Here is a 22563-nt window from a genome sequence, read left to right on the forward strand (position 1 = left end):
AGTTAGATCTTTAATAACACTATGGTCCCTTCCCCCCTAAGGTGTCCAGCATCATCATTCACCCAAATTACGACCCTCATATCCTTGACTCGGACATCGCCGTTATCAAATTGCTGGACAAAGCAAAGATAGGAGAAAAAGTGCAACCCCTCTGCCTTTCAGACATGGTGACCCAGGGTGAATTGTCTGGGCATGGCATGGTGACAGGTTGGTCTCCACTTCCTGACTCCAGCCTGGGCGTGGAGGAGAAAGCAAGAGTCGGCCTCGTCCAACTGGGAGACGTTGTCCCATGCGAGCAACAATACGCCCGCAATGGGGTACCGATTAGCGTTACTGACAACATGCTTTGCGCCAGCCAGAAACCCAACTACGGAACCTCCAACATTTGTCCTTCAGACACGGGTGGGATCCTCATCCTCCCGGCTCTCGCTGACCACAAGGAGAATCCCTCTGTCCTCCAAAAGGGTGGGAAAAGTCTTTGGAGACTTCTAGGACTTGTAAGTTTCGGCTATGACCAAGGAGAGTGTGATCCTGAACTCTACACAGTCTACACTCATGTCGCAAATTTCAAAGTCTGGATAGAGAGTACTATGAAATAGAACTCTTACCTTACAGCCAATGTTCCCTCTAATTTTCCAGGGGTCTGAGCGTTCACACAAAGTCAGTGAGCAACGCTTGAAACAACAGTGAGCAACCGCAATCCCAAGTGTGGCATCTATGTCTTTATCAATTTATAAGTCTTTATAATTTTCCTGGTATCTTTTGTTGCATAATACTAGTATTTTTGGGGTCTTATTTAGTCGGTTGCACGATACACAACTGTATTTAATCACATTTTGCAGTGGAAGTACAATGTTGGCAACAAGATTGACTTGGTATAATTGGAAATTATTTGAATGCAACACAAACTTTTTATTCTTTTTCCCTCTTTTTTTCTTTTTTTTTAAATCCTTTAAAAAAATATCATTGTGTTCATTTTTCCTAGCTGTTACTTTTTTCTTTTTTTTTCTCTATTCACTTTTTTTCCTGTATTTCTTTCTTTTCTTGTTTCTGAATTTTTCCTTCTTTTTTCTCTTCTTTTTGTTTTTTTCTCAGCTGTTCACTACTTTTTCATTTTGGTATTTTGTTTTTCGTTCTATCCCCCCTTCCTCTAAGTCATTTTGTGCACAATTTTACATAATATTTGGTCGTGTAAGGATGAAAGAAGCAAAAACAACCTGAAGAGCCGTTTGGGACCGGAAAGAGCCGGTTCTTTTTAATGAGCCGAGCCGAAGAAGCCGATCTTCGAAAAACTCTACTAACTTTACTCAACTTCGTTCAACTTCGACCTTGACTTCCAAATACCGCATTTAGAACACCGTCAAATCCCTTTAAAAAATCTCATTGTGTTTATTTTTTCCTAGCTGTTACTTTTTTGTTTTTGTTCTCTATTTCCCTTTATTCCTTTGTTTCTTTCTTTTCTTTTTTTCTGGCTTTTTTCTGAATATCTCCTTCTTTTATGCTGGGTGTGTCCTTATTTTCTACTCAAAATGCTTTTGTTTCTTTTTTTCTCAGCTTTTCACTACTTTTTCATTTTGGTACTTTTTTTCTTCTTTGCTCTATAACATGCACCGTAACTTTGACTTAATTCGCTTCTTAACTAGCAATTTCGAGCCCTGATTTTTGTGAGCTGGCTAGATTTTCTTGTACGTGGAAAAGCTCTGGGCAGTGCACGATTGTGCACGCGTGCAGCTTAGGGGGAACATTGCTTACAGTTCTAAATATTTATTATCCATTGATGTTTTAATGTTGTTACTTTTATTTGATTCATCTCATTTTCAAACTGCCTTTTGCAAGGGAACACTGGATTTGAAGGAACTCTCACAGATAAATTGTCAGATGACGTAGTACAAGGTCACAGACTCAAAGATGACTACCTTCAGCTTTCTAAAGAGGATATCATTTCTGATGTGCACATGTTATAATGTACTGTATGTAAAGCATATTGTAAGGAATAGACTTTTCTTATAACTCACACAGTGTTCATTTGAGCTGTGAAAAGTGATGGGTCCCGGGGACTCGCATGCTCAAAAATCTATGGGTCCCAACAGAGATCTATGGCTCCCCAAAATTTAGTCTTATCCAGGTTGAAATTGTAAACCGACGACAAATATATAATATAGATATATATATTCATTAAGTTTTAATCATCACACTTAATTGGTAATACAAATCAGTTATCACATCAAGATTTTTCAGTTCACAAAAATATTGTACATTATACAAAATAATATTGCTGAAATATTAGTCTATATATTCATGCAGTTTTAATTACTTCAGATTTTTCAGTTCATATATTCTTTGTGGTTTGCTGTCCCGCCACAGTTGTAATGCCTTCTCAAGGTCCAATTGCAGCAACGGAATTTCCACAGCTAATTTGTGGTTTTCATTGTCGTTGTGTCGATCCAATGTGCTTTTCTGAAAGTTCGTATTTTGCGAAATGATTAATGCAATCCAGTTTTTTTGTCACGCTGGGTGCACGCATCACAGAACATGTAGCCTCCATGATCATCCTCCTCATAGCGTAACCAGGTATATAATTGAGTCCATTTTGGCAGAAAAGTCCTTTTCTTGCTAGGAGTATTCTTTTATCTTTCGTCGAATCGTTCGCTTCAAAACACGTGTTTTCCTTGCCTTCGCGGTCTTCTGAAGGATTTCTCCGCCGTTTTTTCATGCCGGAATTATTGCCGTTGTTACCACTTTCTGTATTATGTTTCGACTTATTACCGACACTGAAGAAATGACCAAATTTTTGTTGATTTGCACCTAATACCAACTGTTTTTACGGAGGCATACTTCTCTTTCACCCGACAACCACCAAAACAATGACGTCATCTCGAAGCAACGAGATCTCGTTTGCCGAGATCGGCGCGAGACCAAAACAACAATGGCGGATCTGCCTGACGATAAGTTTGGAGTGCGGTGAATATTTGTTTAAAAAAAAAAGTAATCAGGTAATAATGACAATTTGGTGTCAGAAAAGTTGCGTCCCCAGCAAAAATGATGCGTCAAGGACGCAGGGACGCGGGCAAACGAGAACACTGTCCTTTAAAAAACTGAAACAAGTGAAGGCACTGACTATGGGTGTGGGGGTTGGAATCAGGAGGGACCGTTTGCTCTGCAAAGCACACCGTCTGTGATATCAAGCAAACGAATCCAGGTCAGAGAAGCACAATTTCCACAACCATAAACGGAGCATGTGACATGATTTCACTCATATGTGCTCAAATTAAACCAATTACGTCCAACCTGACCCGCTTCCATTGTTTACTTTGCATATTGTGAGCAGAAGCAATAAAAAGTACATTTCCATTCTGTATTTAGGGGCTTCTTGGATCAGTTGAAATTGTGAACCTTAGAAAAAAATCCTGTTAATGCTTGGCCAGCATTGTGCCTGCATATTCCATTAAGAACAAAAACATACCACGTTTCTGGCACCGAATTAAGAGAGTATCTATCCACTGCTAAATAGTTACAGGATCAGAAAAGGAAGTATTGAATAGAATAGAATAGAATAGAATAGAATAGAATATACATTTATTGCCATTGTTACAAAATGGGTTAAACATATTGTGACAACGACATCGGACTTGGCACTCCAGTTTCACATTTAACAGTGAGGATAAAAGAAAAACAAAGAAAATAAAGGAACAAAGAAGATAAGGTTATCTATCTATTTATCTATCTACCTTGGTCCTCAAGAGGGGTGACCGACAGCAAAACAAACACATACAATAAAAAAGAAAATAAAAGGGAAAAAATAGCAAAAAACACACACAATTTTTTGGACCTTGGCCAACCCAAATGCTCAAACACCTAAACAAGTTAGGCACCTCAACACCTAAGTTGGTCATGCTTTCGTCCCTCCAGATGAAACGGGACACCAGAAAGCGGCCATGTCACTCGGGTCAGGCTGACACAACACACTCTTTTGTTCAACAGCAGGGCCCGACAGCTTTCACTGGTTTACCCCTGCTGCATCATACGGGTGCCCAGCCCATCCTTAAGGACGCGTCCACAATCCCACTATCCTTTCACAACACCTCTCCACTCCTTTCTATCACCAACAAGAGCTCTAGCTTCCATTATATTTAGACCTCTTTCCTGCAGTTCACTCATATCACCATCCATCCACGTCCATCGCAGCCTTCCTCTCGGTCTCCTTCCATTGACTTCTGCTCTGTAGATCCTCTTCAACATTCGGAACAAGAAGATAAAGGATATAATTTACACAATATTTACACAAGAAATGTGGGCATGTTGTCATGATTGCCCTATTTGGAACAGCTGTGGCAGCTTGATTGGCGCCAACAGCCCGGACAAGCTGATTGGTGGCCACACCCTTCTTAAGCCCCCGTCTTCTGTTCAAACATTGTCAGATCGTTTGCGAGCTGTTGTTTTTTCACTCAGTGAGCATTTTCGTCCGACTCCGTCCCTGCTAAACCTGTTTTCTGCCTGGTTCCCGTTTTCGACCCGTTTCTGAACCCGACTACGCCTGTTCTGTCTGCCGCCTGCCTACGTCCACTAATATGAACTCGACATCGCCTCTGAGCTCCAGCCCTGGTCAAGCGAAGTGCCATTCCTGCCTGCCTTCTTCTGACACGGAAGTGTCATCCCCGCCTTGCTCGATTCCGGCATCCGCCAGTCTTCGGATCTAGCAATCAAGCAAGCCTAAAATCTCACTCTCTTTCAATAAAATATGAGAAACACATGCAATTAAGTCCTGTGTCTGTTCTGGTCTGTGAGACATGTAGAATGTTACATGCTGTTTTGGGATCGTATTAATGCAATATGCGTTAAGTGCAAAAATAGTTTGAGCTAGTTTGAAGATAAAGTCACATACAAACAAAAAGCCTGAGATCAATGTTCCCTGTAATTTTCCTTACGGGTCTGAGCGTTCACACAAAGTCGGTGAGCAACGCTTGAAACAACAGTGAGCAACGGCAATCCCAAGTGTGGCAACTAAGTCATTATCAATCATCTCCAAAACTTGACATCAAGTTACATTTTGCTGAGTTTCCCGGCAATGCAAAATTATTTTTCTCTTTTGAATGAATTGACTCATGTACTATTGCCAAGGTTGCAAGGCCTACAAACGTCGTTTGTTCTTACAATTCATTCACCAGATATCCATTTCTTTTTATTTCCTGATATATTTTGTCGCATAATATTAACATTTTTGGGGGCTTATTGAGTCGCTTGTAGGGGCGGCAGTGGCTCAGGAGGTAGAGCGCTCGTCTTGGGATCAAGGGATCCCAGTTCGAATCCCGGCTCCTCCGTGTTACATGTCGAAGTGTCCTTGGGTAAGACACTGAACCCCTAAGACCCCCAATATGCAGGTTAGCGCCTTTCATGGCTGCACGGCCGCTATTGGGAAATGTGAAGCACACTGTAAAGCGCTTTGGGAAGTCTTGACTTGAAAAGCGCTATATAAATGCAGATCATTTCATTTCATACAGAACTGTACTTAATCACATTTTTAGTGGAAGTACAATGTTGGCAACAAGGTTGACTTGGTATCTTTGGAAAATATTTGAATGCAACACAAACTTTTTCTTCTTTTTCCCTGTTTTTTTTCTATTTTTTTTTTAAATTCCTTTAAAAAAAACTCGTTGTGTTTATTTTTTTCTAGCTGTTACTTTTTTTCTTTATGTTCTCTATTTACTTGTTTTCCTTTGTTTCTTTCTTTTCTTTTTTTTGGCTCTTTTCTGAATTTTTTCTTTTTATTTCTCTTCCTTTTGTTTCTTTTTTCTCAGCTTTTCACTACTTTTTCATTTTGGTATTTTTTTCTTTTTTATTCTATTTCCCCTGTCCATTAAGTCATTTTGTGCACAATTTTAAATAATATTTGGTCGTGTAGGGATTAAAGAAGCAAAAACAACCTGAAGAGCCGTTTGGGACCCGAAAGAGCCGGTTCCTTTTAGTGAGCCGAGCCGAAGAAGCCGGTTCTCAAAAAACTCTACTGACTTTACTCAATGTTGTTCTACTTCGACTTTGACTTAAAAATACCGCATTTAGAACACAACGTCAGGGGAACCCGTGTATTTTTACCTTCATGCACTGTAACTTCGACTTGATTCGCTTCTTAATTAGCAATTCCGAGCCCTGATTTTTGTGAGCTGGCTAGATTTTTCATGTGCGCGGAAAAGCTCTGGGTAGTGCGCAATTGCGCACACACGCAGCTTAGAGGGAACATGGCCTGAGATGATACCATGTCTTGAAGCTACGAATCATTTGGGATGAAACCAGAACGCTCGAGGAAACTCAAGCAAGCACAGAGAAACAATTCAAGTCACACAGGAGGATTCCCACGATTCCCTGAAAGGATCCTGTCCACTTGGGCTGTTCGCAAGCCCTTTTGGCTCGCCTGGCGCAGCTTCTTCACTCCAACGATGGGAAACCGTTGAACAAAATGTGGTCAGCCTGGGAATTGGGATGAACCCAGGGGGAGATACCTTAACGATAATCAAGGTAGGGTTACTTTAACTTGATTACTTTCAAATACTTTTGGATTACTCCAATACCAAATATGCTAATAAAAGACAAAAGAAACTCAATATGAATAAAGGTAAGCTTTCTCTCCTGGCTTTTATCTATTTGATCTCCAGCAAAACGAACATCAAATGCGACAGAAACAAAATGAAAATAAATCCAAACAGCTTGCCAACATCATTTTTGCCGTTCTATGTGTTCCGTTACTCCCCAAGCCTGCACAAAATTTAGTCATTTTACAGGAACGGTGGGAACAGGACAAAAAACTGATAAGATAATCAGCACATCCAGACGCAGAAGGGCCTTGATGACGTAAAAACGCTTAGTGTTGTTTTGAACATTCCAGAAATCGGCGAGTTGGTGGAGCCCAGGGGGGGCTTCCCCGGCACGCCCAGGGAAGGAGCCGGCACTCCATTATGCAGGGAGAGCCAAGAGAGCTAAAGGACTTCAGAAGAGGGCTTCCCAGAGACGCCAACGACACTGATTTGGCAGTCTTCGATTAAGTACACTTAGTTAAATTTTTTGGGAAAATAAATCTGCCTCCGTGTGGAAATGTCGGCTTTCTTCTTCATTGTTTCCCTCAAGAAACGAGCGCGCATAAATTGTTGGGCGAATGTAGGTTGTGTTTGGTTAATGGAGTCAGATAACTCATTCGAACAATTTGGTAAACGCTACATTTTGATAATAATTCCCAACATTACCGTGAAAAGTAATTGTGTTTTCAGGAACACGTCGTTAGTAGTTTTTTCAAAGAATGAAAAAATATCAAATATCATTAGCGAACACAAAAAAACAAATAAATACAACTGAAACTCACATTAGCTGAAATCACGTCACATGGTACGACAAAATGATGTTTGCACCATTAGGCTCATTATCGTCAGGGTTGGGTAGGGTTACTTTACTTGATTACTTTCAATTATTTTTGGATGACTCAGATACCAAATATGCTAATAAAAGACAAAAGAAACTAAATATGAATCAAATGATGACTCACAACACGTGGTAAGCTTTCTCTCCTGGCTTTGATTTCTTTGATCTCCGGCAAAACGAACATCAAATGCCACAGAAACAAAATGAAAAGAAATCCAAACAGCTTGCCAACATGGGCAGCACGGCGGCACAGTGGTTAGCGCATGTGCGGCACAGTTCATGTCTTGGGAACCTCCTGCGTGGGTTCAAATCCAGCTCCAGACTTCCTGTGCGGAGTTTGTATGTTCTCCCCGTGCTTGCGTGGGTTTCCTCCGGGCACTCCGGTTTCCTCCCACATTCCAAAAACATGCATTTCAGGTGAATCGGCCGGTCCAAATTGTCCCTAGCTGTGAATGAGCGAGTTGTCTGTCCCCGTGTGCCCTGCGATTGGCTGGCAACCAGTTCAGGGTGTCCCCTGCCCACTGCCCGATGATTGCTGGGATGGGCTCCAGCACCCCCGCGACCCTACTGAGGATAAGCGGAGTAGCTAATGAGATGAGATGAGCTTGCCAACATCATTTTTGCCGTTCCGTGTGTTCCGTTACTCCCCAAGCCTGCACTAAATTTAGTAATTTTATTCCTATTTAACCCTGATTACAACAGAAGCCATAAATGCAAGTCATGGCTATTTTTTTTTTTTTTACTTGAAGCCTTTTTGCATTCATTCCGTTTCGGTTGTGAACACAAATGACCAAGCGTTGGATGATTGCCGATAAGTGTTCTAACTTGTAAAAGTTCAATGTCCTCCTGCAGCTTCATGTTGACTCAAGGCGGGTGCAAGTTGAGCAATCCTGATTTTTATGTCAATGTATCTTTTGCGGTTTCAGAATTTCAACCATCTTTTTTTTTTTACTCATCCTGTGCATTCCACACCTAGGCCCGTAGCCTTAATTCGGAATTATTTAATACAGTTTTAAGGATAAAATATTATTACATCACAGTATAGCATACCTGTCGCGCTCCAGGGCTTTAACATGTTATATTGTACATGTGTTTCGTTACATCATCTCATCTCATCAGCAGGGGACACCCTGAACTGGTTGCCAGCCAATCGCAGGGCACACAGGGACAGACAACTCATTCGCTCATTTACACCTAGGGACAATTTGGACCGGCCAATTCACCTGAAATGCATGTTTTTGGAACGTGGGAGGAAACCGGAGTGCCCGGAGGAAACCCACGCAAGCACGGGGAGAACATACAAACTCCGCACAGGAAGTCTGGAGCTGGTTTATTTTTTTTTTAAGCTATTCTTGAAGGGGCGTCGCTACTTCGCAGATTTTCACTTTTCGCCGGTCCCCATTAACCGGGTCGAAAAAAAATAAAATAAAATAAAATACCGTAAATTCCGGACTGCTACTTTTTTCCCAAACAGGTGCGGCTTGTGTATGTACAAAATCGGTTTTCCCCTCGAAATGTGGTGGGTGCGGCTTATAATCAGGTGCGCTCTATAATCCGGAATTTACGGGAATTAAAAAAGAAAGAAAAAAAGAAAAAAAGAAAACTTTTTTTAAGCATTTTTGAAGGGGCTACGCTACTTCGTAGATTTGCACTTTTCGCGGGTGGTTTTGGTTCCCATTAACCGCGATAACCGAGGGATTACTGTATACTGATTAAAGGGATAACAACAAACCTGTCTTCTTTCATATTCTCCTTTTATACTTCTTTTTTTCTTAACTTCTTTATACAACATCATCATTCGTAATATAATGCATCAAAGCTAAACAGCTGCGTTTGGGTTCCATGAAGCTAAACTCTGGAATAGTCTTCCTGATGACGTTTCCCGAAAACAGCTCTGTTCAACTGTCCATACAACTGAAAGGGTTCTATCTGCACTCTTCACTTTTGCTTTATTGTCATTCATTGATTTTATTATGTTTTATCAGTGGTTTTAATTGTTAAAGTCATTCATTATTAAGACTATTTCGTGGCCATATTTACACAAATAAAATACATATATATCGTTAAAATCTAATCGTGATACCAAGAGCAGATTTTACTCACGTCCTCCATGATGTTGGTAACAACGTGGACGTGATTTTTTATACGTCAGGGAGAAACAGCACACATGAGCACTTCACAATAAAAGAATATAAGATTGATAAACGTACAAGACATGCAATTAGACTGATTATTGAAACGTTACTTCATGTGTGTGTGTGTGTGTGAAAGATTGTTTTTATATTTTGGAATATAAAAACAAGTTATATTCACACAGTGAATTCTGAGAAATCTTACAACCAAAACGACCAACCTATCATTAATGAATTTTAAAAACCACTTTTTCAATTTCCAATGTCTTTTCTTCTATGTTTTAACTGCAATTGTGTGTTTTCAACCTGTCTCTTTGCCATTCCTGTAAAGCACTTTAAATTGCCTTGTGTAGGAATTGTGCTATACAAATAAACTTGCCTTGCCTTGCTACTTGAGAACCAATGCTCTAAATTATTTATATTTTATTGCCTTTTACTACTGTTTTTCTTCTCGTCTTGACATGTTTTTTTTACCAATGGCTATGGATGGGAAATTGATGACCAGGAACAGGATCTGTTACATGTATTTAAGTCGTGACAGTATTTTGGTGTTTTGCACAATTCCAGTTAACTATACTTAAATTGTGTATTGTATGCATACCTATATACCGTAAAATCCAGACCATAGAGCGCACCTGATTATAAGCCGCACCCACCACTTTTTAAGTGATCTGCCATTTTGTAATTACACAAGCCGCACCTCTGTACAAGCCGCGTGCGCAAGCATAAAACTTGTGACACAATCACAAGTTTAACTCAGACCAGGCTGTAAGTTCCTCAATTGTAAATTTTTGGGTTTGAACAAATGTATTGACACTAATAACAGCAAACAAACAATGTGAGGTCTGGACAACCCTTCTCGACAACCTTAACAGCAATCAGTAGACAATCTTAGAACCACAATCGGCATCATGAATGGAAAATGATACCCGTAATTAACGGATGATGCACACTTGTAAAGCCCGGGTCCTGTTGAAAGTAATCCAAAGAAACAAAATGTATATTACCAAAGATAAGGGTGGGAAAAATATATATCCACTATTGTCCGCTGCGACAACAGACAGATCTACCGGTAACTCAGCTTTACCCCACTTCCCATCAGCCTGCGTTTGCTCCGCCTCTTCTTTTTGATTCGCTTGTAGAACAAATAACCGAATAAATCTCTAAAATAAATACATTACAAAAATATACAGTTGCAAATACATATTATACATGGTTACACGTATTTACGAAGAAAGACGGTACAACGAGAGAGTTTTCAAAGCTTTAATAATAATAATATAACTTTCATCCCAAACCGTTCCTTTGAAAGGTACCAACACGCTAGTAGGATCATGCTCGCAATGCATCAAACGTTTCTGTAAAAAGAAAGCATCCCGCAATTGTGAAATTCATGGTAGATCGTCCTCAACTTCCTCCTCGTAACTATCGCCATCAAGGGCGTCTTCCTCGTTATCGGAATGTACCTTTCCTTTACAGACAATGTATGCATAAACTTAGAGGTTGCAGTCTTTCTTGGCGCACATATTCTACTGGTCTTAATCTTACCTTTTATACTCCAACGCCACTGGTGGCCGTTAGAAAAATTCTATAAATTGGCCGTTTCACTGAAAAAGCCACAGGGCTGAACATTTGGGAAAAAAGTAGCGGCTTATAGTCCGGAATTTACGGTAGAATAGAATAGAAGAATACAACATACCTTTGTTGTCATTGTTACAAAATGGGTTAACATATTGTGACAACGAAATTGGGCATGACACTCCAGTTTCAAACATTCACAGAGAGGTAAAAAAGCCAAGAAGATAAAGGAACAGAGAAGATAAGGTTATAAAACAAGAAGGATACAGGAGGTATATAGTTATAATTTACACAATATTTACACAAGAAATGTCGGCATGTAGGATGTTACATACAGTTTGGTATCGTAATATGAAAGTTGTCTGTCATTTAAAGCTATGTTAATAAATGTAACTTGTCTTCAATATTACAGTCATTGACATACGTGTGTGAGCAGCTGGCATGGTGTAATGTCCTTAAGCGTATCAATAAAGTATTAATCAATCACTCGAGAAATCAAGCAATCAATCAACTGAGCAGTCAAGCAACTCGTCGAGCAACACACGGAGCAAGCGAGAAAACTATGAAGCAATCAATCAAGTCAAACAACAAGTGTTACTAGGATTTTTGGTACAAAGTACAAACATTGATGGTCTCACTCAGTTTGCCAGAGTAAATAGTATATTGTAGCGTATTTTCCAACTATATACATATATATATATATATATATATATATATATATATATATATATATATATATATATATATATATATATATATATATATAGTAAGATTCACTTGATATAATTGGAAATTATTTGAATGCAACACAAACTTTATTCTTTTTTCTGTGTTTTTTTTCTACTTTTAAAAAAAAATCCTTTAAAAAAAAATCTCATTGTGTTTATTTTTTCCGAGCTGTTACCTTTTTCGTCTTGTTCTCCAATTACTTTTTTCCGACGTTTCTTTCTTTTCTTTTTTTCTGGCTTTTTTCTAAATTTTTCCTTCTTTTTTTCTCTTTCTTTTGTTTCTGTTTTTCCTCAGCTTTTCACTACTTTTTCATTTTGGTATTTTTTTCTTTTTTGTTCTATTCCCCCCTTCCTTTAAGTCATGTTGTGCATCATTTTACTTAATATTTGGTCATGTTGGGATTAAAGAAGCAAAAACAACCTGAAGAGCCGTTTAGGACCCGAAAGAGACGGTTCCTTTTAGTGAGCCGAGCCGAAGAAGCCGGTTCTCGACAAACTCTACTAACGTTACTCAACTTTGTTCTTTTTCGACTCGACTTCCAAATACCGCATTTAGGACACAACGTCAGGGGAACCCGTGTATTTTAACCTTCATGCACTGTAACTTTGACTTAAGTCGCTTCTTAATTAGTCATTTTGAGCCCTGATTTTTGTGCGCTGGCTCGATTTTTTTTGTGTGCCGAGAATGTCCGAGCAGTGCGCAATTGCGCACGCCCGCAGCTTAGAGGGGACACTGCTCCCTGCTCTCCTTACAAGTTGAAAATCTATTGATTTCTTCTCTTCTTATTTTGAGTGTCTACTTAACCTTAAACTCGTCCACGGATTGCAAACGAGTCTCCTATCACATATCAAGGAACCAAATACAAGACGCAGCTTTGCATCTATTGTTCCAACTGCTGGGTTAATCACTGACTGTCAAGTCAGATAGCACACCAGCGATTTATGGTATATTACGTAATACATGAAATGGCTCTTGATAATATATCAATTCTGTAACTTTCCTCTCGGTTTTGAGCAAAGCACAGGTTGGTCAACGAGCAGAATTCTCTGGAAATCAATACATTTGCATTTGATGAGGAAATCATATCTGGATTTAAATATATAGATTCTCAGCTTTGACTTTTTTTAAAGAGCAGTTTCCCAGACTTGATTTGTCTAAAGAACATAGGGTCATTCGAATTTCTTCGGGATATTGCATATTCTGACTGTCCTTTGATAACAATTGTGTGTTAAATCTGTTTTTTTGGCTTGTTAAAAACAAATGGAGCGACATCTCCCTACTCGTTACGTATAATCAGGGTTGGGTAGGGTTACTTTAACAGGATTACTTTCAATGACTTTTGGATGACTCCAATACCAAATATGCTCATAAAAGACAAAAGAAACTAAATACGAATAAAATGATGACTCACAACACGTGGTAAGCTTTCTCTCCTGGCTTTGATCTCTTTGATCTCCGGCAAAACGAACATAAAATGCGACAGAAAAAAAATGAAAATCAATCCAAACAGCTTGCCAACATCATTTTTGCCATTCCATGTATTCCGTTACTCCCCAAGCCTGCACAAAATGTCGTCATTTTATTCATATTTAGTTTTTTTTTTCTCTTATTAGCATATTTGCAGGGTTGGTTAGGGTTACTTTAACTGGATTACTTTCAATTACTTTTGGATTACTCCAATACCAAATATGCTCATAAAAGACAAAAGAAACTAAATACGAATCAAATGATGACTCACAACACGTGGTAAGCTTTCTTTCCTGGCTTTGATCTCTTTGATCTCCGGCAAAACGAACATCAAATGCGACAGAAATAAAATGAAAATAAATCCAAACAGCTTGCCAACATCATTTTTGGCGTTCCATGTGTTCCGTTACTCCCCAAGCCTGCACAAAATGTAGTATTTTTATTCATTTTATCTTTTATTAGCATATTTGGCATTGGAGTAATCCAAAAGTAATTGAAAGTAATCAAGTTAAAGTAACCCTACCCAACCCTTCGTATAATTACATTATTATTGGCCCTGGTCAATGGTCACCATGTTATTTTATGTTCCCCTGGCAATGGACATTAGTAGTTAACGATTACGAATTATTTGAAGTAATTTTTCGATTAGAAAATGGTATACCAACATTTCTAACCCACCCTTGACTTTCATATAATTCCGCACTCACAGTACAATGAGCTGTGTAATTTAACATTGTAGATGAGAACCACATGATCATTAAGGTGGTGTTAAATTAACACTGGTAATTTACTCTCTACACATTTAAAGTGTTTATTCCTCACATTTTTGTCTGTGACCCACATCATATGTTAAAACATGAACTAACAGGTTTATCTTTAGAAAAATGGTGGAGTTCAAAAACAAGTAAATGTATGTATTTATTTCGTACCTGTCAACCTGTACGTTTTTGCCGTACAAAGTACGTTTATTATGGATTTTAAGACGTGTAAGAAAATCTGTGTGCATGCATCTGCCGCCTCGGATTTCATGTGGTAGTTATGTAGTGAAAAGAAGTCCGTCTCTTGTTAGAGAACCGGCTTTTTCGGCTCAACTCATTAAAGAACGGCTCACTTGCTTTGATGCATTATTTTACGAATCATGATTGTTGCATAAAGAAGCTAAGAAAAAAGGAAGTATAAAAGGAGAAAATGAAAAAAAAAGGTTTGTGGTTATCCATTTAATCAGTATATTACCAACAATAGTTGAATGCAGAAAATGAATTAATCATTTGAATAACAAAATGCATAATTCCACTACACCATTTTTTTTCAAACGTGTTTATTTGATGTAGTTTAACATGTTACAAATGTTTTGTTATAGCATATATATTGTTGATTAACATTTTTTGTGAGATCCTGAGTTGCTCGACACGAATGAGGTTTATTAGAAAAAAAGTTCAAAAATGGAGTCGCTTGGACGTTCACTGTAGAAGGAAAAAATACATGCAAATATAATTAAGTAGAATTTCTCTTATTCAAATTGTTAATTCATTCTCTGCATTAAATTATTGTTATACTAATTAAAGGGATAAACACAAACCTGTCTTTATTCATCTTATCCTTTTACTTCCTTTTTTTCCGAACTTCTTTATACAACATAATAATTTGTAATATAATGCATCAAAGCAAGTGAACTCTAACAAGAGACGGACTTCATTTCACTATACAACTACCACGGAATGATGCATGATGGGAAATCCCAAGGCGGCAGACGCATGGGCACAGTAGCATCAAACTGCTCGCTTCGTTTGCAACGAAAAAAAACGATACCGAGATAGAGGCTATCGCGGCGAACTCGATTGATTTGCCGTTTGGTGATAGTCGATGTATACCGAATGATACCCATATTTGACAAATTTGTGTTTATCAACAGATTGTCTTGTACGTTTTACACGTCTTAAAATGCATAATAAACATACTTTGTACGGCAAAAACGTACAGGTTGACAGGTATGTATTTATTTGTGAATTTATTTACATATTTTTGTATTCGGGGGAGTCACCGGGACCTGCTGTGTATAGTGAACGCAGCAACTTTGAACACAAATGATGTGGAGGGTAACAGGTAAGCAGGGTTGGGTAGGGTTACTTTAACTGGATTACTTTCAATGACTTTTGGATTACTCCAATACCAAATATGCTAATAAAAGACAAAAGAAACCAAATATGAATAAAATAATGACTCACAGGCAGCACGGCGGCGCAGCGGTTAGCGCGTGTGCGGCACAGTTCTGAGGTCGTGGGAACCTCCTGAGTGGGTTCAAATCCAGCTACCGGCCTTGCTGTGCAGAGTTTGTATGTTCTCCCCGTGCTTGCGTGGGTTTCCTCTGGGCACTCCGGTTTCCTCCCACATTCCAAAAACATGCATTTCAGGTGAATTGGCCGGTCCAAATTGTCCATAGGTGTGACTGAGCGAGTGAGTTGTCTGTCCCTGTGTGCCCTGCGATTGGCTGGCAACCAGTCCAGGGTGTCCCCTGCCCACTGCCCGATGATTGCTGGGATGGGCTCCAGCATCCCCGCGACCCTACTGAGGATAAGCGGTGCAGCTGATGAGATGAGATGAGATGAGATAATGACTGACAACACGCGGTAAGCTTTCTCTCCTGGCTTTGATCTCTTTGATCTCCGGCAAAACGAACATCAAATGCGACAGAAACAAAATGAAAATAAATCCAAACAGTTTTGCCGTTCCATGTATTCTGTTACTCCCCAAGCCTGCACAAAATGTTTGTCATTTTATTCATATTTAATTTATTTTGTCTTTTATTAGCATATTTGGTATTGGAGTAATCCAAAAGTAATTGAAAGTAAACCAGTTAAAGTAACCCTACCCAACCCTGCAGGTAGGAAAAAGCAGCATCTTCACAATCCTGGAGATTCCATCTCCTCATTGAAAGAACACAAAGAGGAGGAGGCGGGCGCAGGCGAGTCAAGCACCGATCAGGGGGGGCGAGGTGAACATAGCTCCTTCCGCACGCTCGTTTAGCTGCACAGCTCCTGTCGGATTCTACCGAGACCAAACACCCCCCTTTTCCCCCGAGACCGCGATCCTCCTGTGGTGGAACCGCAGCGGCTTGCAACCTACGGGCTCCGTATGCAACAGGACCCTTCCCAAAAAAGGGGGCTGCGTCGAAAACTTTCTCTTCTAAGGTTTGGAATCTAGGTAAGACACTGCTTTTTTTTTAATCTTTTTTGAGAAACGAGTGATTTTTTTCTTGATTGTGTTTGTGCGTGGGAATGTAAAGATGCAGGGATGCGCGACACGTTCCTTCACAAGCGCGCTGACTCCTTCATCCGTTCGGACTCGTTCGTTTGAAATACTCAAGTAATTTGTCTCAAGTGATTAACGCAAGTTAACCTTTATATTCTTATACCTGTCCACCTCACGCAATTGCTCCCCTTATTTATAATTGCAATTCCCCATTTTTAACCAATAAAAAAATACAAATACAACGTAGCGCCTAATTACCCGCAGCAATACAGACTGTAGAATGAAAAGAAAATATAACAAATAACAAGTTTAATTAATTTACCCCCAAAAAAATATGCTTCAACGAAGATAACATTTACGAGTGTACCGTTTTTGTAGATTTTTACAATCCACAATGATTTTCTCATCTGTTACCTGTGACCAAGACGATCTGGATTGAAGCCCAAAAAAAAATATGTACAGCGTACACAATTTGAAATCATCAAAACATGTTCGGATGGGGGCGGCAGTGGCTCAGGAGGTAGAGCGCTCGTCTTGGGATCAAGAGATCGCAGTCCGAATCCCGGCTCCTCCGTGTTACAAGTCGAAGTGTCCTTGGGTACGACACTGAACCCCTAATACCCCCAATAAGTAGGTTAGCGCCTTACATGGCTTCACGGCCGCTATTGGGAAATGTGAAGCACACTGTAAAGCGCTTTGGGAAGTCTTGACTTGAAAAGCGCTACATAAATGCAGATCATTTCATTTCATGAAGGAATAGTGTATAAATTGACAAGTATATATGCTGTCACTCAGGATAACACCATAAGGAGATAGTCAAGTCAAGTCATTTTTGTTTGTTTAGCCTTTAATCACTTCGGGGGCTCAGGAGGCAGAGCGCTCGTCTTGGGATCAAGAGATCGCAGTTCGAATCCCGGCTCCTCCGTGTTACATGTCGAAGTGTCCTTGGGCAAGACACTGAATCCCTAATGCCCCCAATAAGCAGGTCGGCGCTATGCAGCGTGTGTGTGAATGGGTAAGTGCGAAGCGTTTTGGGAAGTCTTCATTGACTTGAAAAGCGCTATATAAATGCAGACCATTTACAAAGAGTCTCAAAGGGCTGCACAGATTAAAGACTTTTGCAAACTACAGACTATTATGACACCATCCCCTGATCTGAAACCAACATGAGGGCAAGGGAAAACTGCAATTGCAAATAATACACAGATACAGAGATAAACAAAACATATAGAATACAGGTAACACATACCATTTGACAGGCATGTACTCCGTCACACAGAATAACACCCTAAGAAGATGAAAACATGAATAAAATATGGGGAAAAAAAACAAGTTGATATGTATGTACTATGAGGTGTTTCAATATTTGTCGCCACTTTGTTATTGTCTCACTTTTTCTCCCGGGAATGAACTATTTCATTATTTTTGCTTCAATGCTACATCAAATCTCAGTCAGGGCTATTTTAGGAGTCAAGAAAGTTGTTTGTAGCTGATTTGCACAGCTTCATAGCCAGCAAATGTCTCATCTCATCTCATCTCATTAGCTGCACCGCTTATCCTCAGTAGGGTCGCGGGGGTGCTGGAGCCCATCCCAGCAATCATCGGGCAGTGGGCAGGGGACATCCTGAATTGGTTGCCAGCCAATCGCAGGGCACACAGGGACAGACAACTCCCTCCCTCGTTCACACCTAGGGACAATTTGGACCGGCCAATCCACCTGAAATGCATGTCTTTGGAATGTGGGAGGAAACCGGAGTGCCAAGCACGGGGAGAACATACAAACTCCGCACAGGAAGTCCGGTAGCTGGATTTGAACCCACAGAGGAGGTTCCCAAGACCTTAGAACTGTGCCGCACACGCCAGCAATTGTGTTTTCTTGAAATTACCATAAGTACCATAAGTAATTTTAATCACCAACATGGCTTTAGTAGTGAGATCCTTTTCCTCAATGGAATTTATCAATGATGAATGCAAATTTTTTGATTGGAAACATGAAGTAGTCTATAAATCTAATTATATATTGGGAAAACTCAACTGAAATAATCCTCCAGCATCTGAGCAAAGGGTTACTCCTCACTCACCCTTTCATTTCCAAACACATCCACTACAACACGCACACACCAGTTTCGCTACAGCAGCACCAGTGTCACCATGGAAACCAACACTCTCGGCATCATCAGTTGATCACCTCCGGTTCATCAATTCCTGAAACGCCAAGGCGACAGGGTGTTGACGGATACCTCTACCCGAGGCATCCGTTTAGACTTTGGGGTGTATAAACCCAAACCTTCTTCCCCGCTGAGATGTACGTGCCGGACCACGGCCATTTTGTCGCCGGGGCGGGGTCTGAAGGGGAGCTGGCGTACAGTGTAATTGCCGGGAGAATCCGTATTGAAAAGTGTCCATGCAGCTAATGTGTTTTGTCCTTTTCCCAGAGGCGAAGCTACTGTACTGTGGCTTGTTCTGCCTAACATGAATGAACACAGACATCCAAAGCACATGCTGAAAGGCGGGATGAGTCACTCGCATGTATCTAAACGTCCTAAATCTCAGCCCGTTTGTGTTGCAATTAGGCGAGAAATACAGTATGGATGCGGACACGATAACAGCAACCGTCGTAAATGGAGAAGAAATGCAAACTGCGTTTATGAACATGCCAGCCCTTTGGAGCATCCACGTATTAATGTGCGCCATCTGGGTAAACAATGTTTTAATGAGGGAGAAGCTTGTGTGTTCATGGGAATGTGCGTTGGTGTGGGTGTATTTATGTGTGTGGGTATAATTGGGCATACGAGGGAAAGTATATCTAGGGGAAAACTTGGATAAAATGTCTTAAAATGGTGTATAGGGTCCCCAAAATTTAGTCTTATCGAGGTTGAAATTTTAAATGGGCGACAAATATATCATATATAAATATCTCATCTCATCTCATCTCATTAGCCGTACCGCTTATCCTCATTAGGGTCGCGGGGGGGCTGGAGCCCATCCCAGCCATCTCCGGGCAGTGGGCAGGGGACACCCTGAACTGGTTGCCAGCCAATCGCAGGGCACACGGGGACAGACAACTCATTCGCTCATTCACACCTAGGGACAATTTAGACCGGCCAATTCACCTGAAATGCATGTTTTTGGAATGTGGGAGGAAACCGGAGTGCCCGGAGGAAACCCACGCAAGCACGGGGAGAACATACAAACTCCGCACAGGAAGTCTGGAGCTGGATTTGAACCCACGACAGGTTCCCATGACATGAACTGTGCCGCACAAGCGCTAACCACTGCGCTGCCGTGCTGCCCCTCATATATAAATATATTTAATATAAATCTATACATTCATTCCACTTTAATCATCACAGTTTATTGGTAATACAAAGCAGTTATCACTTCAGATTTTTCAGTTCACAGAAACATTGTACATTATACAAAAAAATATTGCTGAAATATTTGTCTATATATTCATGCGGTTTTAATGATCACAGTTAATTGGTAATACAAAGCAGTTATCACTTCAGATTTTTCAGTTCATATATTCTTCGTGGTTTACTGTCATGCGACAGTTGTAATGCCTTCTCAAGGTCCAATCCATTATCATCCTCCCCGTAGCGTCACCAGGAATATAATTAAGTCAATTTTGGCTGAAAAGTCCTTTTCTTGCTAGGAGTATTCTTTTGTTTTTCGTCGAATCGTTCGCTTCAACACACGTGTTTTCCTTGCCTCCGTGATCATTCGAAGAATTTCTCCGCCGTTTTTTTCGTGCCGGAATTATTGCCGTTGTTATCATTTTCTGCATTACGTTTCGACTTTTTATTGACACTGAAGATATAGATAGATAGATAGATAGATAGATAGATAGATAGATAGATAGATAGATAGATAGATAGATAGATAGATAGATAGATAGATAGATAGATAGATAGATAGATAGATAGATAGATAGATAGATAGATAGATAGATAGATAGATAGATAGATAGATAGATAGATAGATAGATAGATAGATAGATAGATAGATAGATAGATAGATAGATACTTTATTCATCCCCGAAGGGAAATTCACATTTCCAGCAGCATCCCTGAGATGAGAACAATACAATAATAAAGCAAAAAGAATACAATATACAAATACCCAGTGTGACGTGCAAATGCCCACTGTAGCGTGTTATATAGAGTATCTAAATAGTGCTACACAGAATACATATTGCAATAAAATTCGGTAATATGCAATGTAGGGGGTGTGGTTTAATGTGGGCCTTTACTCTGCCGGGTGGAGTTCAAGAGCCTCATGGCATGAGGAAGAAAAGATCTCTTCAGTCTGTCCGTGGTACAAGACAGTGACAGCAGTCTGTCGCTGAAACTGCTCTTCTGTCTGGAGATAATGCTATGTAGTGGATGCGATGGATTGTCCATGATTGACCGCAGCTTTTCCAGTGCCCGTCTCTCAGCTACTGTTGTTAGGCTGTCCAGCTCTTTGATATTACCAATTTTGTGTTGATTTTCACCTAATACTAACTGTTTTTTCGGAGGCATACTTCTCTTTCACTCGACAACAACCACCACAACAATGGCGTAATCTCTGAGCAACAAGATCTCAGTTGCCGAGATCGGCGTGCGGACGGAATCTCGAACCGCGAGACCAAAACAACAATGGCGTATCTGCCTGACGAAAAGTTGAGTGCGGTAAAACTTTGTTAAAAAAAAGTATCGGGTAATAATGACAATTTCGTGTCAAAAAAGTTGCGTCCGGGGACTCACGTTAATTTGACACTATGCGTCCCCAGCAAAAATGATGCGTCTAGGACGCAGGGACGCGGGTAAACCAGAACACTGGGTGTACGGTGACACAGTGTGGCATACTGGCAGCACAGCAACGGAAAGGAAAAGTGCTAAACACAGGCTAAAAGATAATTGGCTGCTTTCTGCCCAGTCTGGAGAACGTTGCCGTCTTGGCATCCCGCAGCAGAACATTTTAATAGACTCACCACCATATTTTTGACATGCTGGTGCGTGTTACAGGTCACTTAAAGCAAAGATAATCAGGCTTGGAGACTTTTTCTGCCTCAGGGCCATCACCACCCTAAACAAGTACGCAAAACTGTGAAAATATATTGTAAAAATGACCATTTCCTAGTCAGCTATTGTCACAGTTCCTCTGCTACTTCGGTGTATTAAAGAGGCTTCTTCGAGCCCACGGGCACCGCATTGGAGACCCCAGTTATAAACATTCGCAAAAATAAAACGGACAATATGCAACATATAAACGGTGTCTTAAAAATCAAGCCTAATACATTTGTAGTCGATGAGAACAAAATCGTTTCTGCACTGGTAAAGATGCTATCAAAGCATTGAGATCCCACCATAGCCTTTAAAACAGGGGTGTCAAACTCATTTAAGCTCGGGGGCCACACGATAGAACAAACATTCTGTCGGGGGCCGGACTAGTAGATTAAAGAGAAAGAAAAAGAGGAATAAATAAATAAAAGAAAGAGGCAGGGAAAAGGAGAGAGGGTGGGAGAAAGAAAGAAAAAGAGGGAGAGAGCGTCACAAACAAAGGATAAATAGTCGTGAGAGAGGGGGAAAAGAAAGGGAGAGGGAGAAAGAAATCCAAAGAGAAATGGAAAGACAGAAGGAGAAAAAAGAGAAAAGAAAGCGCAAAGGGTATGAAGAGAGAAAGAAAAGAAAAGGAAAAAATGAAGTTAGAGCAAAAGAGGTTAAAAGACACAGAGAGAAAAAGAGACAAAGAGCAACAAAGGAAGAGAAAAAGAGAGACACGGAGAGTGAAAGAGACAGAGACAGAGTGGGAGAAAAGGGGTGGAAAAGAAAGAGAGAGAGAGAGAGAGAGGGAGAGAGAGAGAGAGAGAGAGAAAGAGAGAAAGAGGGACGCAAAGAGAGAAATAAATACAAGTACAGTGTCTTTGTTCGAGGCACCTGGCTTTGACAACATCAAATTGACATATTTCAACCTGCAGCTTGTTTTACTCTCGCGCTTCTCTGAGTGTTGTCTCGCGGGC

At 40.3% G+C, this 22563-nt stretch overlaps 2 protein-coding genes across 3 annotated transcripts in view; both read left to right on the forward strand.

Annotated features, from left to right (window-relative positions):
* The window catches only part of pamr1b (peptidase domain containing associated with muscle regeneration 1b), a 62084-nt gene extending 60072 nt beyond the window's left edge, over positions 1 to 2012 (forward strand). The window contains 1 exon segment of the mRNA XM_088339158.1: positions 42 to 2012. Within this exon segment, the coding sequence (XP_088195284.1) occupies positions 42 to 599 (558 nt within the window). The 3' untranslated portion in view covers positions 600 to 2012.
* Positions 2013 to 16267: 14255 nt separating this feature from the next.
* The window catches only part of LOC148362105 (excitatory amino acid transporter 2-like), a 105484-nt gene continuing 99188 nt past the window's right edge, over positions 16268 to 22563 (forward strand). For both annotated transcript variants that reach the window (XM_088339538.1, XM_088339539.1), the window contains exon 1: positions 16268 to 16511. The gene's annotated coding sequence lies outside the window, so the exon portion shown is untranslated. The remainder of the gene's footprint in view (positions 16512 to 22563) is intronic.

Source organism: Urocampus carinirostris, chromosome 7 (assembly GCF_059441175.1).
Source record: "Urocampus carinirostris isolate Australia breed hairy pipefish chromosome 7, RoL_Ucar_1.0, whole genome shotgun sequence".
NCBI classification, from domain to species: domain Eukaryota; kingdom Metazoa; phylum Chordata; class Actinopteri; order Syngnathiformes; family Syngnathidae; genus Urocampus; species Urocampus carinirostris.